The sequence below is a fragment of the Pteronotus mesoamericanus genome, unplaced genomic scaffold (genome assembly GCF_021234165.1).
Source record: "Pteronotus mesoamericanus isolate MK-2021 breed Mesoamerican mustached bat unplaced genomic scaffold, CSHL_Meso_final contig_42, whole genome shotgun sequence".
Lineage (NCBI taxonomy): Eukaryota > Metazoa > Chordata > Mammalia > Chiroptera > Mormoopidae > Pteronotus > Pteronotus mesoamericanus.
This window is the reverse complement of record NW_026555157.1, coordinates 3,136,690-3,153,704: the sequence shown is the minus strand read 5'-3', so window position 1 is coordinate 3,153,704 and position 17,015 is coordinate 3,136,690. Positions and strand designations below refer to the sequence as shown.

Genomic DNA, 17,015 nt, shown 5'->3' with positions numbered 1-17,015 from the left:
GCTCAAATAAAGGACCTCCTTAGTAAAGCCCCAGCTCTGGGCCTACCAGACCCCAGCCGGCCCTTCTATCTACACGTGCATGAAAAGGACAAGGTTGCTCTGGGGGTCTTAACTCAATCAGCCGGACCTTGGGAGAGCCCAGTGGCTTACCTGTCTAAGCAACTGGATAACGTTGCGGCCAGGTGGGAAAAAAAAAAAAAAAAAAAAAAAAAAACAGTTCAGCACTCACCATGTGTCAGCATTGTCCCAAGCACTTTGTGTACATTCTTACACTCACAATTTTTGTGACAATAGGCACTATCATGCTGATTTTACAGGTGAGAAAACTGGGATGGGGTAAGCTGCCTGATATGGAGTATAAATGCTGGGGAAAAGATGTGTACAGAGTTGGGGTGAGAAAATATGTTATGGATGGTATCAGCAAAAGAAAGAGAACAGAGTCCAGGAAGAAGCCTGCCTATCAATGTGAACTGCACATCAGCAGGTGCCAGGCATGGTGTAGGCGCCTGGTTGAGTCGGAAGCAATGCACTGGAGCCACATTGAAGAGAGTCCTAAACAACAGTGTTCAGAACTTGAACGTGGTTAGGGAGAGAGAGGAGAGGAGGAAAGTTGCATATTCAAAAGTATCTTGAGATGATTAACTTTTGTATATGAACAAATTGAGGCTGGAGTGAAGGACAAAAGTCAAGGTTCTTTTGGTCCTGATTACATGACAGATAATGAACGCATGAATGAGGTGGGGGCAGTTGAAGGTTAAGGGAAGAGACTGGTTTGATATATGTTGCAAAAGTCAAATGCAAAGTTTTGGTACTGGTGGGATACAGAGGGTGAGGGAGAAGGAAGAATCTAAATTGAATCCAAGTTTTCAATTTGGGTGACTGAGTGAACTATTATCAGAAATTCAGGAGACACACTTTAGGGTGGGGGCAGCATGAGGGGCTGGACTTTCAAAATGTATAATATGTTGTGTGAGCAGACCATTAGGTGGAAAACCACAGCAGGAAGTTGAGAACAAAGTTGGAACTTTTAGAAGGGTCTGGGCTAGAAGTGAAGCTTTTAGTGTCATTTGTATGATGGCACTGTGGTGAACTTGGGGAGTGAATGAAAAGGTGGGAAAAGGCAGAGAATAGAGATCCTTGGAAAACATTTAAATCTGGGGACAAGAAAGAGGGCGAGGAGCCAGCAAAAGAGACAGAAAGAGATGGTTAACAGAAGTTGGGAAAACCCAGAAGTGTGTTCCGAACCTTCATGTAAGGCAAGGGAATGGAAGGTTCCAAAAAAGAACTGACTTAGCAAATCCTCAGAGAAGCCAGGAAGAAAAAAAGCCATTTGGAGTTGTTGATTGGAAGGTTATAAGGATCAAAAGTAGCAAGAGAAGGACAAGAAGTGGCCCACGAAGGGAGTAGTTCATAGGAGAGGCCAAGAAGCAGGACTGGCTTTCAAGAATTTGGCAGTAAGGAAAAGAAGACAGTCACTTGAAGGGGTAAGGCATGTAAGGGAAAGCGCTTTGTTTTGTTCTTCAGATAAAGAGCACCACTTATGTCTATTAGAGCTAAAGGAGCAATAGATAGAGATGGGTGAAGGTGGATAGGTGCTACTGCGCAGTAGCAGCAAAAATACTTCCTGTGGCAGAAATCACAGCAGGAAGAGGTCCTAAACTGTTTTCTAACCCTGTCATAAAAAAAAAAAAAGAAATCAGGAAGCTGCTATCTTTAACAACTCCCTTACAGCCATTCTCTTAGAGAGTAAAGGAAGGACCAATGACACACATGGATTTAATCCACGCATCCCAGGCAAAGAGAAAAAGAGCCCTCACTATAGACATTCTTTAAAGAGTAAAATAACTTCCATCAGGTGTAGGGAGAAGACAAAATTTTGATAATGAACTTAGGGTGTGAAATATTGGGATATTTTTAATCAGTACTATTTGCAGGTTGCATATCTTGTAAATATTCTATGTGCAGGATAGAGCAGGGCATTTTATCCTGTTTTTCAAAAACAAAATAGTTAAAATACCAATGTTATTTCACTCACTCTATATTAGGCAAAAGCTTCCTGTGGGAAAAAATAAGTAGAAAGGCAAAAACAATGATAGTAGTTAAAGACTGATGGCTGGTTTTGACTGCTGTAGGCCTAGCAGGACAACTGCTGTAAAACATTCAGCAAACAATCTACTCCATTGTCCCGTTCTTTCCGATCAAGGGGAGGAAGGGGGCGGCTCTGGACACAGGATATCAAAAAGGAAGAGCGGAAATGGAAAAGGGAGCAAAGATAAAGAGAGACTCTGTTCCCAGGGAACGTGCCGGCCCTCCCTCTTCTGTGGGGTGGGCTGGGTACCACGTGTGTCCCTGTGTATTCAGAAATGGTCCCTGGAGCCCCATCATTGTCACATTGCTGTACAACCCTCAGACTTGGAGAAAAGCATTAGAGGTTGTTAGCACATCTCCCTGTGGAGATAAGGCTGGGTTCAGCAGCAACAAGACTATTCCAGAGGGGACTTGTCCTGCCTCCCTGGCTTGGATAATGGCTGTTCCCTGATTCCCAGGAAAGAGTGAAGTTCAGCGTGTGCCTCGCGCTGCATTGCACACTCAATGCTAAACAGCTGGGCTGCTAATATGATTTAAAGAGAAGAGAGAACTGGCTTTCCAGCATCTATATATAATGTATTCATAATAAATCTCTCAATGAGGAGGTATAAAGATTTCCCATTTCTGTACAGCCAAAGGAAGCAGAGCATTAGGCAAGTATCCAATGAGCCTCATTAACAGAAACAACCAATATGGAAAATCCAGGGAGACCTGCTCCACATTTCTAGTAGTAAGAGCAATTTTTTTTACCTGAAATATGCTAGTAATTTTCTTGCTTGCAAATTGTCTTTGCCTAATGACTGGTAAATATATTTTTTCATAATAGTTACTGAATTTTCTCCATGTTCTAGAGACTACATAAAAGTAAAGCATTGCTTGTCACATTTTTTTCCTTTTTCACTTTATTTCCGAGAAGATAAAATAGTAAAGCTATCCCAGAATGACTTATTTTCAAGAAAATGGAAATAATAAAGCATAAAACAGTAGAGTTTTGTAAAGTTCTCTATTCATGAAATGTATACTCTAAGATTTAGCAACATGGATAACTGGTGACAATCAACTATTATGAGTTAAGCATTTAAATTCAAACTTGGGTGGTAGTGGTTGAGAACAAGGTTAACAGTGTCAGAATGAGGGCATTTTCCTCCTTGACTTTGCTTGCACAGCACAGCCACCTGTGTGGAGTCCCCAGTATCAGAGCCGGTGACAAAGCTAACCTAATAGTGATGGCTGACACTGGATGGAAACCAGTGACAAATGAAAAGGTACTGGTTAAAGACAATTTTCACCTTAGAAATAGTTTCTCACTATAGTTCAAAATGTGCCTGTCATGGTCTCGTATACTTTTTAACAATCAGATCATCTCAGGGTCTAGGAGGAAACCTACCCTCCTGTGATTTAAGGCAGAGAAAGTGAATATACATTTGATTATTTAATAGCAGATTTGACTCATTAAGAGATGAGTTGAAAAGAGGCCATATAACTAACCTGTGTTGAACTCCTCGGGATGATTATCTGATCTGTCAAGAAATCATTCCTATGGACTCATTTTTTTTTAACTTAGTAAAGTTGTATTTTTCAAAATGTACAACTGGTGGGACCTGTTTTTCTTGCATCTTCACCAGCTGCTGGAGCATCCCCACCCTTAGTGTTTCTGGTGAGAATTACTTGAGCTCTGTGCTTTGAAACTAGTTCAATAACAAGTCCTTCACTAAGGAGCACCTGAAGGGCTGCCCTGGCCAAGGAACCGCAATCTTCAGTCTCTCAGGCAGCAGCTGGGGTAACAAGTTTGTAGTTGGGAACTTCCTTACAGAGTTTGTTGTTGTTGCATTGTCAAAGAAGACTGTTATTAAGCTGTTCCTGAACTTTGCCTTTGAACCACTTCTTTTTGGCCTTGCTTCCAGATTTATTCACTGGGTCTTTGTCTTTCTTGCTCAACTTTCCAGAATCTTTTTTCTTCTTGTCATACTTGGGCAGCTCAGCGAACTTGGACAGCAGCTACTACCAGTGCTTCCTTAATAATATTTCCCCTATGGACTCATTCTTACAATAGTAAAATAGTATTTACAGAAGCATAAAAATAAGTCAGGGTTTTGTTTTTAAATTCTGCCTTTCCTAGAATTTAGATGCTATCCTAGCATTACTGAGAAGACACAGGATTTTCATACCTTTTGTTTCAATGACTCTTCAATGAGGGACACTCAAGGTACCTCTGGCTTGTCTCTGTTATTATTCTTCAGCAAACATTTGTTTTCCCAAAATTAGTTTTTTCCTCAAAATAGATTTCTTGAAATGAAATTAGATAAAATGATATGAGTATTTTCAACTTCCTTTTTCCAAGTATATTTCTAAATAGCTTTCTAAAACAGTATTTATTAAGTTACCTTACCCTAGCTATATATAAGGATTATAGTTTTACCCCAGGCTTAACAAGCTGCGAAAAAGATGACATTACTTTTATTTATTCTTTTTTTCATTCCTAGTAAGCTTGAAATTTTTTGCAAATACTTGTTTACAATTCTTTGGTGTGTATTTGGCTCCTAATTTTTGTTTGTTTTCCTATCAGTCGGCTTCTTTTTGCCAGGTCCAGTCTCAACTGCTTTCCTCACCTTTATTCCTGTGTGTAGGTTCCCATGATTCATTCAGCTACTGGGTAGATGAGAAGTCTCCCGTGGGACCTGACCAAACCCCGGCTATCATACGCCTCGCCAGGATCTCCTTGGTGAAGAAGCTAATGAAGAAATGGTCTGTGACTCAGAACCTGACCTTCCGAGAACAGCTAGAGGCTGGGATCCGCTACTTTGACCTGCGTGTGTCCTCCAAGCCAGGGGATGCTGACCAGGAAATCTACTTCATCCACGGGCTTTTTGGCATCAAGGTCTGGGATGGGCTGATGGAGATTGACTCGTTTCTTACACAGCACCCCCGAGAGATTGTCTTCCTGGATTTCAACCACTTCTACGCCATGGATGAGGCCCACCACAAACATCTGGTTCACCAGATGCAGGAGGCCTTTGGAAACAAGCTGTGCTTGGCCTGCAATGTGGAGAGTCTGACCCTACAGATCCTGTGGGAGAAGAAGTGCCAGGTAGGAGGAAACCGAGATGAGCTTCCAAAGGCAACAACAGAACTATTTCTGCCTTTTCTATATTGCCTGGAGACAGAGCACTCCAGGGCTCTTAGGCTAAGAAGGCATAGATTTTTTTGGAATATTTAGCGTACTTACACAGGTTCCTGGGCTCTAGGATAGCTCCAACGGGTTCCCCTGGATGCCCTTGAACTGGGGTGAACACCTGCCAAGTATTTAAAACTTTTTTTGGCAACCTGTTTGGCATCTAAATTGACTTTGAGTGGCCTGGCCAGAACCAGCCCAAGGTGAAGTTGTGGAATTCGGCCAGTTGGTTATACCATTTTACTCTCTCCTATAGGGTCTGCTTTTCATACTCCTGCCTCCCCTCAGGGACAGTCTGTTTAATCCTGCCTTCAACTCAATGTCAGGAAATCCCTGACAAAGTATTGCTTGATAAGTAAAAGCATTAGCTGACAAAGACATGTGAACTGATCATTTCAGGTGTATTAATATTTTAAAAGGCCGTCTTCACAGACTTTGGGTCATAGCTGGAGAGAGTTAAGGAAGGAAGAATCCATGGGAGGGATGCAGGCCCAGGTTGCTTATGCTGAGTCCCCAAACCTAGACCCGGGAGGCACATACTCACAGAAAGGAATGTGGGCCTTGGATGTATTCTGCTTGATCTCAAAGGATGGTAGATAGTGAGAGAGAAGAGCTCCAGAAAATGTCAGCTTCCAATTTAGACTCTCTTTAAAAAAGAAAAAAAAAGACAGACTCTTTCATTCATAGTTGCTCACTTGCTCATAGACACATCAACCAAAGCATCTTCAAGAGGCAGTTATTTTTGAACTTAGGGAAGAGCTTTTAATTAAAAATCAATTAAAGATTATTCACTTGCAAATACTTTTTGAACACCCAGTATGTGCTAAGTAAGCACCATTCTAAGCACTTGGGACCAATTAATAAATAAAACAAATATTGTGGCCCTAATGGAGCTTGCATTCATGTGGAGGAAGATCGCTCCTAGATAATAACATAATAAATACATTATATATAATGTCAGAAGATGACAAGAGCCATGAAAAAGAAAGGCAAGCGTGGTGAGAGAGAGCCAGGTTTCTGTGGGTTGGAGAGTTGGTCACAATTTTAAATAGGTTGATCAAGACAGCCCTCATTGCAAAATGACATTTGAGGGAGTTAATCACATGGACATTGGGGGAAGAGCTTTCCTGGTGAGGAACAAGGCGGCGCGGAGCCCTTAGCAGGAGTGTTCCTGGCACCTTTCAGAAAAAGCAGGGTAGGGGTGGGAGACCTGGGGAGCAGAGCCGCTGAGGAGGTCAGAGAGAATGGACGGTTATGTGGGCCTTGAGGCCCTGCAGGGATTTGGCTTTCACTCCGAGTGAGGAGGGTTCTGAGCACAGGGTGCTGGACCTGACTTAGGTAAGGAGATCCCTCTGGTTACCAGGATAACACCTGGTATAAGTAGAGTGGGGCAAGTAGGGGAAAACCAGGGAGGACACTATTAGCGGAATCGTGAGTCTATCTGAAAGGAGAGCTAACAGGGTTGCCTAATCGTTGGGCTTCAGGGTGTGAAAGGAGGTGAGGATTCAGGCGCAGCTCCCAGGTTTGGCCTGAATATTTGGAAATACCAGGGTGTTTCGCACACTCGTGGTAGTGCTTAAGGCCGAAACTTCAGAGGCTAATGAGGCAACGCTTAGTATCTGTTAAAATTTATCTAAGCTATTTTTTCTCACAAAAACATTTGTAAGTGATGGTTTGCCAAGTATTTATTATACCTCTTCCTCCAAACATGGGTTTATATACATTTACACTCACAGGTCTCACGTGGAGACATTTTCCCCTAATGGAGTCTCTCTCTTACATTATTAAATAGTAGTAATAGCAACGACAATAACAGCTAACAAACATTAATCGAGCCTCTACAATGTGCTCAGTACATGAATTAACTCATTTAATCCTTTCAACTACACTATGAGATAGGTAGTTTGTTATTCTTCTGTGTTTACGGAAGAGCACACTGAGGCGCAGAGAGATGGAGCAAGTTGCCCGGGAGAGCACTGCCAGTGGGTGACAAGGGCCAGGAGGCCGCCACAGGCTCCCCAAGACCCACAGCTTCTCGTGCTCCCAGGGCTCTTCACACACCCTGGTGATTTCCACAACTAGTGTCATAGAGCATGCTAATAAAAACCGTCTTTTTATTCATGAGCCCCTACTATCAGGAAGTCTAGAGGGTTATCAGAATGCGAGGAGGAGGGAAATGAGTAAGAGGGCTTTTGAGTCCTGGAATTCAGGTAAGGTTCAATGTGAGTGCAGCTAAGTTTATAACCAGGTACCTGTTATAAATATAGTTTTATAATTTCATACAGACAGTATTCTGGATGGGTTGCCATACTGCATGCTAAATTGTTTAGAAATCTGTGGGACTAACAGGTGTCTTCAGGAATAATGGATAGCATGGACAGTGGCTTTCTCCCAGCACAGTGATGATCTAGCGTTGTTTTTAAGTATGGGCTAATCTGCATCATCCAACTACAAATATGCTTAAAATTATAAAGAAACACCCTGTGACGACATATCAGAAAAAGGGAGAATGTCATCAATTTAAATTCTAGGCTCTCCCTGTTCTCCTTCCTTTCCCAAAGTTTTCCCTGGGAGGTGTCTTCTTAAAAGCAAAACAAAGTCATAGCAGAGTCCTCAGTCATCTCCCCTGTTGGGGCAGGACTGGACCAGTGGCTGAGCTTTAAATATTCATTATGTAGTGGCATGCCTTGCACATAAGCCCCTGAGTATTTTATTAGTACAATTTAATAACAAGAAGTGTATAACCATTCAGTTACATCTCCTTTACTCAACATGCAGTTACATCACAGCTCAGACATGGATTTGTACATTAATAGCTATGAGTTTTCAGGGTACAATGAATTAAACATTTAATCTACAAATTACCAGTATTTAGAATCTTACTAAGAAGGGACGAATAGATAACACTGGTGAAATACAAAGCAATTGATATACAATTGACAGATAAAGCTTCCTTAAATGTACTATACAAAGAAAGGGGGTTTTGTAATCAATTAATTGAAAAGTAGTACATAGTCAAATCTACATCCCAGGGGCTTCCAGGAAAGGACCGATCAGAGTAAGAGGAGGTCAGCGAAGGAATATTTCTCAAAGGAAATGAGATTTTAAATCCGAGTCCCAAGAGAAAAACTGAATGTAAATTGCTGAGTTGGAAGGGAAAGTATCTCAGAGAAAAATACAGCAGAGTGAAGTGGGGAAGAAGATGCAAAACACAAGCCCTGGGCAAAAGGGACATCCCCTAGAATTCTATAGAATAAAGGTTGGTTTGCTAGGAAAACCTCCTACTGTAGATAGAAATTTTCCCTGGAACCTTTAGGATCAGATTGTTCAAGAAGGCTTTTGAGGACAGGTGTAAAATCCCTTTTGTAAAATTTGTACTTTTTGTATATTTTCCAAGCCTAAGTAAAAGGACTCACTGTCCTCTCCTGCCCTAACCCTCTGCCCAGGGATCACATAGCCCCCCACCTCTCCCACAGTCCTGTTCACAAGCCAGCGTTCCTCACTCACGGACTCTGGAGTCACCAGCTTTCTCAACCATCCAATTACATTGCCAGCAGGAAATCCTCCGCAATCTCCCAAACAATCTGCTTACAGGAGCCTGTGATTAACCTCATTAACACGTGTGTTTACCACAGACATCATTAGCAGTCAGTGAGACATTACTCAAAACCATTAAAAACAACAACTCTTAGCCTGTTCAGTGCTTCACACCTGGCACTCCCCACCTCTAGGCTTTTAGGAGCAGTTAGTCAGGTACCTTAGTTAGGAGCTAAACAGGCACTGGAAACAAAACACACATTCATAGTCCATCTTGGGTGCGTGGAGGATCATGCTCTCCGGCCAGCTATCCAAGGGCTGCAGTCCAGGGATTGTAAATACCCTGTTGACTTTCCTCCAGGTAGAGATCACTGGTGCCTCAAGGGGGAGACATACATTACTTCTAGAAACCTAAGCAGCAGAGCTCTGAACTGGGACAACCAAAATAGCGATTTCCTGTCCCTCGGCTACCTCTCAGAAACTAATTAATGCTATGGTGGCTTGCTAATTATTTTAAAAGTCACCAGCATCCTGAGAAGTCCCCCAGGAGACCCATCTCCTCTTAGAAGTCCTCCTGGCCTTGAGTATGCTCCTGCTCTCTCCTGGGAAGAATTATTTCATTCAGAGTCAGCACGCACGATTGAAAATCTGTGTACTCCCGAATTAGTTCAGTGTGTTCATCTCTACTCCAAGAGCTCAGTATCAATTTTGTGGGTGTCTGAGTCATAACTTGTAGCCTCGGGGGTTCTCTGCCTAGGTTCTGAAGAATATAAAAAGTCCATGAATTTGGATAGGAAAAAAACTGTGTATTTATTCTCACTAGACTTTAACTGAAAATTATGCACTCATAGATTATGAGTGCAGTCAATCATGAGGTATTGGCCCCATACCTATGACTTTGTCCCTAAAGAAACCACATATATTTCCATATCATGTATCAGTTACTGCAGAAATCTTGAAATACTATTTATACTCATCATTAATTCAAAATTATAGACCTTACTACAAAATGCTTTTATTTAATATATTTATTATGAAACATATACATTAATTTATTACAAATTCAATTATTATATTGATAACTCTATTTCCTTCTCATTGATTTCTTTTGTAATCCTGTCTGTTTTATTTTAGGCATTCATTTAAATCATAGTCTGAGGAGGGGTTCAGGATTTTAACATACTTTCCAAATGCTGACAAAAGTAAAGTTAAGAATCTTCAAGTCAGATATATTCAAGTGCTTACATCCATGCTTATTGATTTTTCTAAAATATATATATAACAATTCTTAAATTTTCATGTGTTTATACTTGTTTGCCTTTCCTCCTAGTTATCAGCATAAAAGCCAAAGAGCTGATATTCAGTTTGTTCATAAATTGCTCTCCTTTTTCTGTTTTGAACGTGTCAGGTTCTTATTTTCTATCACTGCCCCTTCTACAAGCAATACCCCTTCCTGTGGCCGGGAAAGAAGATCCCAGCACCCTGGGCAAATACCACAAGTGTCCGCAAACTAATCCTCTTCCTGGAGGCCACTCTGAGTGAGCGGGTCCCACACGGAGCCTTCCATGTCTCTCAAGCGATTCTCACCCCCAGAGCAAAGACCATCGCCCGAGGCCTGGTTGGTGGCCTGAAGAACACTCTGGTTCACAGGTGAGAATTTGCTTTCATCCCCAAGGTAAAGTTTGTTTTTAATATTTTTGATTTACCTGGAGTCTCTTCAGAATAAACAACAGCAAAATCATATAGTATGAAGATTTAAAATGTAGCAACACAAACTGCCTTATATTTGAAAAAGCTGTGCATTTGAGGTGGCTTGCATTAACTGTGGCCAAAGGCTCTCTAAATACCTTATTAAAATGTACATATTATACCATAAATGCTCTCTAAATTTTGATACTAAAGCACAATGCTTTAAGCTAACACCGGTCTGTTCACTTCTGGCACGCGGTGCCTCCTGTTCTTGTCCCTGCCCTTTGTAGCTGTCCCAAGTACTCACTCACTTAAGAAGCATCAAATGTGACTGCATGCTAGGTGCTAGGGATTCACGAATAATCTTTCAAAGATCTGGGATGTCCTTCTCCCTTCCATAGTGACAATGAGTCCTAAGAAGCAGCTTAGGATGCTACCCACCATGCCATAGCTTTAAATATTTCCACAGAGCAAAATTGATCCTGAACAATTAGACAAGAGCAGCTCCAGAAATTTTGTTTTGCATTATAGTCTTTATGCTGGACACCAACAGATGATAAGTGTTGTCAAGAAAAAGGATGCCTTGTATATATGTACATGTATGTGTGTATATAATATCTATGTCTATGGACATGTGTATGTATACATATGAAGGGACCGTTAGAAGTACATTTGGATACAGAGCATTCTTTGCAGCCCAAGCTGAGGAAGCTAACATGCATGGGTAACAAGGGAAGTTTACAAGAATCACTTTAGTTCTTGAGTTCCAGGTGGTGAGCACCAGAACTCAGACAGTGAAAGCTTCACCCAAAACCATATCCCTATCTATGTGTATTTGGCTCTTAGTTTGAGTAGCATGACTTCAGATAGCTGCAGTTCCCCCAGCAGGAGTGTGGATACCAAGGAGCACACAAATTTTTCTTTCTCAGTGACAGTTCCTGATGATATGGCCATCAGCAGACCTTTTTTTGTGTGGCTGTACTAAGATTTGACTGAATTATTTGTGCTGAACCTGAAAATGAGCATTTCATAACCCAGTGATATGTCTCTGAAAGATCCAGAATTATGAACTTTCTTTTTCTATAATACATGTTCCCATATCCATACCGTTTTCCTCATGCCTTTGGTAAATTTGTAGATTAACATTATTTATTTATTTATTCATTCATTCAACAAAGACTGAGCACCTAGGAGCAGCTAGGTCCATAGACACCGGATGAAGAATGTAGCCTCTGCCCTCATGGAGCTTATGGTCTATCAGGAAAAATAAGCATACTAATTAGTAAAAAAAAAAAAGTGAAAATCACTATTATAAAAGTCTATCCAGATAACTATGCTAATAAAGGAGAGGGCATATTTAAAAAACAAGGATAAGTTATATTTGTGTACTGTATTTTGAATATGCAGTACCCTCTTGCAGAAGATTTCATTTCATTCTTCAATTAAGCCAACCTCCAGGAGAGTATACTGTCTAAAGCAGCAGTCCCCATCCTTTTTAGCACAAGGAACCAGTTTCATCAAAGGCAATTTTTTCCACGGACCAGAGGTGAAAGGGATGGTTTCAGGATAATTAAAGCGCATTACATTCAAGCTCACCTCCTGCTTGATGCGGCCTAGACCGGTACCAGTCCACCACCTGGAGACTGGGGACTGCTGGTCTGGAGCATATTATTGTCTGCATTTCAGATGGGGCTCAGTGATGTTCAGTGACCCAGACCTACATAGCTGGTAAGAGTCAATATTATGTCTCAACTCTGGACTTCTGATTTTTGGACTGTTGCCCTTTTCAGGATTTATCATTGACTTGGTATAGATATTTCAGAATCCTGGTCCTTTCTTCTCCACTGGCCAGTAATTGCCTTATTAGTACCTAAATCTGGTCAGATCTTACTGATTACAACAGTGAACCCACAAAGTCTCAATGCTTTTCATATGCATAAATTCCTAGAGCTTTAATCTGGCTGCAAATGAAGCACCAGGCCCTTGGACTTAGTGGTAATGATGGCGGCCCGCGCACAAAGAAAGGCGCCCTAGCATGCCAGAGCCCTGGCCCACGGCAGCAAGCAGGTGTCTCCAGGACCGAAAGACACCTGGGCATCTTGACTCCGTCTGGTCACAAGAATGTTACAAGGATACATCCTGCACTCCTAGGCCTCCACATCAACTGAAGGAAGAAATTCAGCTGTGGTCAAGACTTCCTTCCCTAATGCCAGCACGACCTGTGGCCGTCATTTCCTCTGGGCTGTGGAACAAGCTTAGGAAAGAAGCAGTTGTTACAGGGCCTTCCCCTGAGTGCCAATACTTGGAAGGTCTGTCCTAACTAAAACATAATAAGGGTACTGTCAAACTGGTTTTGGGCGCTGATTATCAGCTTAACGCAGAGAAAAAAGACAATATATGTTTTCCTAAAATATAGTGGTTTTCTCAGCAGAGAGTTAACCCCACCCCACCCCAACTCTTCAGTGAATTTCAGACCTGAGACCTTATTTTATTTGGTTCATTACTCTAAATGGAAGCTGTGAATAGAATTCTGACTGAATTTCTCTGAGAGTTTTCCCTAGATTATTAGAAATTCTGCATTCCCACTAAAATCAAATGAAAGGAAGTTTTGCCTAAGGCATGAGACTGTAGAAGGGGACACAGACTGAAATCAGAGGACTGAGATGCAGCCTGACCTGGTCCCTGCATGGCTGAGTTGTATTCCTTGAAAATTCCTATGCTAAAGCCCTAACCCTCAGTAGCAATTATGTGACTATATTTAGAGATAGGCCTTTAAAGAGGTGATGGAGTTAAAATTAGGCCAGTTAGGGTGGGACCTCGTGCAACCTGACTGGTGCTCTTAGAAGAAGAGGAAATTTGGGCACCCAGAGAAACGTCAGGGATGTGTGTGCACAGAGAAAAGACCATGTGAGGAGACAGCAAGATGGCAGCCATATACATGCCAAGGAGAGAGGCCTGAGAATAAACCAAATCTGCCAACACCGTGATCATGGACTTACAGCCTTCGGACAGTGAGAAAATAAATTTCTGCTGTTTAAGCCACCCAGTCTGTGGCTTCGTCTTATATCAACCCTAGCAAATTAATGCAGTCCCTTAACAAAACGGTGGCCTTTGACAAGTTTGCTAAAGGTTTCTCACCGGTTAAATGGGGTTACTAATACCACATAAGACTGTAGAGTCTTTATATGAAAATGCCTCCTGCAGTACCTAGCACAAAATAGGTATGTCATCCCTGTCTAAGGAAACCCAGAAACACAGTGGAGTGGGCCTCGAAGTCAAAGGGACATTCCTAACCTACAGCTCTGCAGCCCGTGGGATTGGGCGCCCCGCAGCCTGTCAGCAACACCTGGCTCAGCCTTTTTCACTGATGTCTCATCTTGGCAAATATCAGGAGTTAAGAAAATAAAGCGGCTTCTCCTTGCAGTGGGTTCTACAGTGTGTAATCCTGGTTATTTGATCCTCGCCTTGGTCGACACCTGCAACCCAAAGCTGACAGAGAGCTCTTTGTCACCTGAGACTGCAGATGCCTGCCTTTCCCACATTTCTCTGCTCAGGCTCCAGGGACCCCCAGAGATTTGGCTCCCGCTGGAGGCAGCGGGAGTTGCCAGGGAGCCTTTCATTCTCATTTCCCCATGATCACCAGAAGGTGGCACCTACATTTCATAGTAAAACATTGACTAGCAATTTTTAAAAAGTCTTGAATGGGTCAGTACTACTGTAGCCTTCCTGTGAACCACTGGGTATTCCAGGTCTTTGTCTCCAAGAGAAGACTGTATTTGGGGCCCTTCGTCCTTAGGCCACAACATTTTGCCATGTAGGCAGCAGGATGTGACTGACCATTATAGGAAAGTTGTTTGTTTGTTTGTTTGTTTGTTTTTAATCCTCACCAGGATATGTTTATTGATTTTAAATAGAGAGGAAGGAAGGGGGATGGGGGAGAGAGAAAGAAAGGGGGGTTAGAGAGAAACATCCATTGATTGCCTCCTGTACGTACCCCTATTTTACCATGATGCAAAACTATGAGGACACTTCATAGCTTCTGCCTCTCTACCCCCATGATATTTTACACACACTACTAATGAAAGTATCATATGAAACATTCATAATTGTTTGTGTCGCTAAATTATGAGCTTCTTTGGTAAAATATTCTATCACATAGAGAGCCCTCAAATTATAAAATGTGAGAAACTGAGTGAGCGTTTGTCTCTTAAGAAGCTGTACATACTGCTGGAGTAACTGTATATGCATATGGAAAAAGTGAACCTTGAACCCTATTAATACCATATATGAAAATTAAGTCGAGATATATTGTAGATCTAAACATAAAAGCTAAAACCATAAAGTTTTTAGAAGAAAACAGGGAAATACCTTTGTGACTTGGGAGTAGGCAAAATTTTCTTCAGTTGGTCACAGAAACCATAAAAAAAATTGATGTTAGACTCCATCAAAATTAAGGAATTCAGCTCACCAAAATATGCCAGTGAAAGAATTAATAGGCAAGCTTAGGCAGGGATATAATATCAAAAAGTATATCTGACAAAAAGACTAGTATCCAGAATATATAAATAATTTCCACAACTTAATAACCAAAAGAAAGTAAAAATATTGAACAGATACTTTCCAAAGAAGATACGCAAATGGCCAAATAAGTATAGGACAAACTGCTCAGCATTAGTAGTCATCAGAAAAATGCATATTAAAACACTATGAGATATTTTTACACACCCACTAACATGGCAAAAATTAAAAAGACTGGTAACACCAAATTTTGGAGAGGATGTGAAACAACCAGAACTCTCATATTTTGTTGATGGGAATGTACAGTGGAACAACCTCTTTGGGAAAAGGTCTGGAAGTTTCTTAAAATTAAATATAAACCTACCACATAATAGGCCAGTTTCACTCCTTGTTATTTACCCAAGAGAAATACAAACAGATGTCCACTAAAAGACTTGCATACGAACACCATAACAGTTTAATTCGTAATATTAAAAAATGCAAACAGCCTTCTTACCCATCACTAGGAAAATGGATAAACAAGCTACAGTATATTCATACAATAGAATACTATGCAGTTATTTTAACAGAAGAATAAAGTACTGATGCAGGAAGCAACATGGGGGAATTTCAAGACTATTTGTTGAATGAAAGGACCTCCTACCCAAGAATACAAATTGCGTGGCTTGTATGAAGTGCTGGAACGGACAAATTTAATTTGTGGTAGAAAAAAAAATCAATCTAATTATTCCCTCTGACAGAATGGGGGCAGGGATTGAAGGGGAAGGTGCATGCAGGAACTTTCTGGGGTGCTGACAAGGTTCTGTACCTTGATATGTGTATGGGTCATGTGTATACATTTGTCAAAACTCAGTTGGTTTATGCTTACGATCTGTGCACTTCAGTGGATATAGGCATTATGCCAAAAGAAAACTTGAAAACAAATACAGAAGACTAGTTAATGGTATTACATACTGGGATATTTAGGGGATGCATATAGATGTTTGCAGTTGGAATTTGTCAAAAACATAAGATAGATTGATAGAAGGATAGAGTGACAGATAAGATAAGCAAGTACATATAGTAAAATGTTACTGCTAAAACTTAGATGGTCGATATACTTACTGTAAATTTCTTTCAGTATTGCAATATCCTTAAAAATTTTTGTGATAAAACATAAAGAACCTATTACTAATTAGGCTTATGACGTTAGTTTTTAAGCTCCTGTTCACATGCATCTCTTTGAGGCTTGGGGCAAATAATCTCCTCTCCCAGCACAGCAACCCTGAAAGTACAGTCCTCTGGTGGAGTAGACAGCACTTTGTCCCTGAGAGAGGTAGGAAGCCTAAACAAACAAACTTCTGGGTGCTCCTAGTTTTATTGATATCCTTTTGTTACATTAAGGGAAATGTTTTGTTTCCATTTCTGGAGGAGCCCTTCTAAACTCTGCCCTCTGTTCTCTCTTCCCCCAACACTCCCCTGTGTAGGAATCTTCCTGCCATCCTGGACTGGGTAAAAGCTCAGAAGCCTGGAGCCATGGGTGTCAACATCATCACGTCTGACTTCGTGGACCTGGTGGATTTTGCCACAACTGTCATTGAATTGAATGACCTCCTACAGGAGGATAGAGCTTTCTCTAAATGCTGATTTAGTTTTTTCTTTATCTTAATGTTGAATTAGTTGATCCAGGCTGGAGTTCTGAAGGGTTTTCTGTTAGGATGGCCCCTGGGCAGCGATGGTGAAGTAAGAGGAGGAGGGCGTTTTTTCCCCCTCCTCACAGGGCCATTTGGATAAAATTACAGTCTCTTTAATTGCATTTTTCCCAATGAGACTTTTGAAAAACTTAAGTCCACGGGAAGAAAGCATGTTTCATGAGCTCAAGGCCAGGATCTCCCCAATGGGTTATGATGTTGAATGTAACACAGAAATGGAGTCTCCAAGAACCATTGGGGTGTTGAACGTCTGTCCCCTAGTGGGCCTGGTTCCTGATTGTCTTTCAGGACGTTGTGTTTGAGTCAGTGAGAAAGCTGAA

The 17,015-nt window shown here is 41.3% G+C and overlaps 1 protein-coding gene and 1 pseudogene across 1 annotated transcript in view; one reads left to right on the top strand and one right to left on the bottom strand.

Moving 5' to 3' along the window:
- PLCXD2 (phosphatidylinositol specific phospholipase C X domain containing 2) overlaps positions 1–16,720 on the top strand; it is a 42,129-nt gene extending 25,409 nt beyond the window's left edge. Inside the window, exons 2-4 of the mRNA XM_054577326.1 lie at positions 4,716–5,176; positions 10,206–10,447; positions 16,471–16,720. Coding sequence (XP_054433301.1) covers positions 4,716–5,176; positions 10,206–10,447; positions 16,471–16,630 — 863 coding nt within the window. The 3' untranslated portion in view covers positions 16,631–16,720. The remainder of the gene's footprint in view (positions 1–4,715; positions 5,177–10,205; positions 10,448–16,470) is intronic.
- On the bottom strand, positions 3,667–4,540 carry LOC129073608 (40S ribosomal protein S25-like; annotated as a pseudogene).
- Positions 16,721–17,015: the final 295 nt, after the last annotated feature.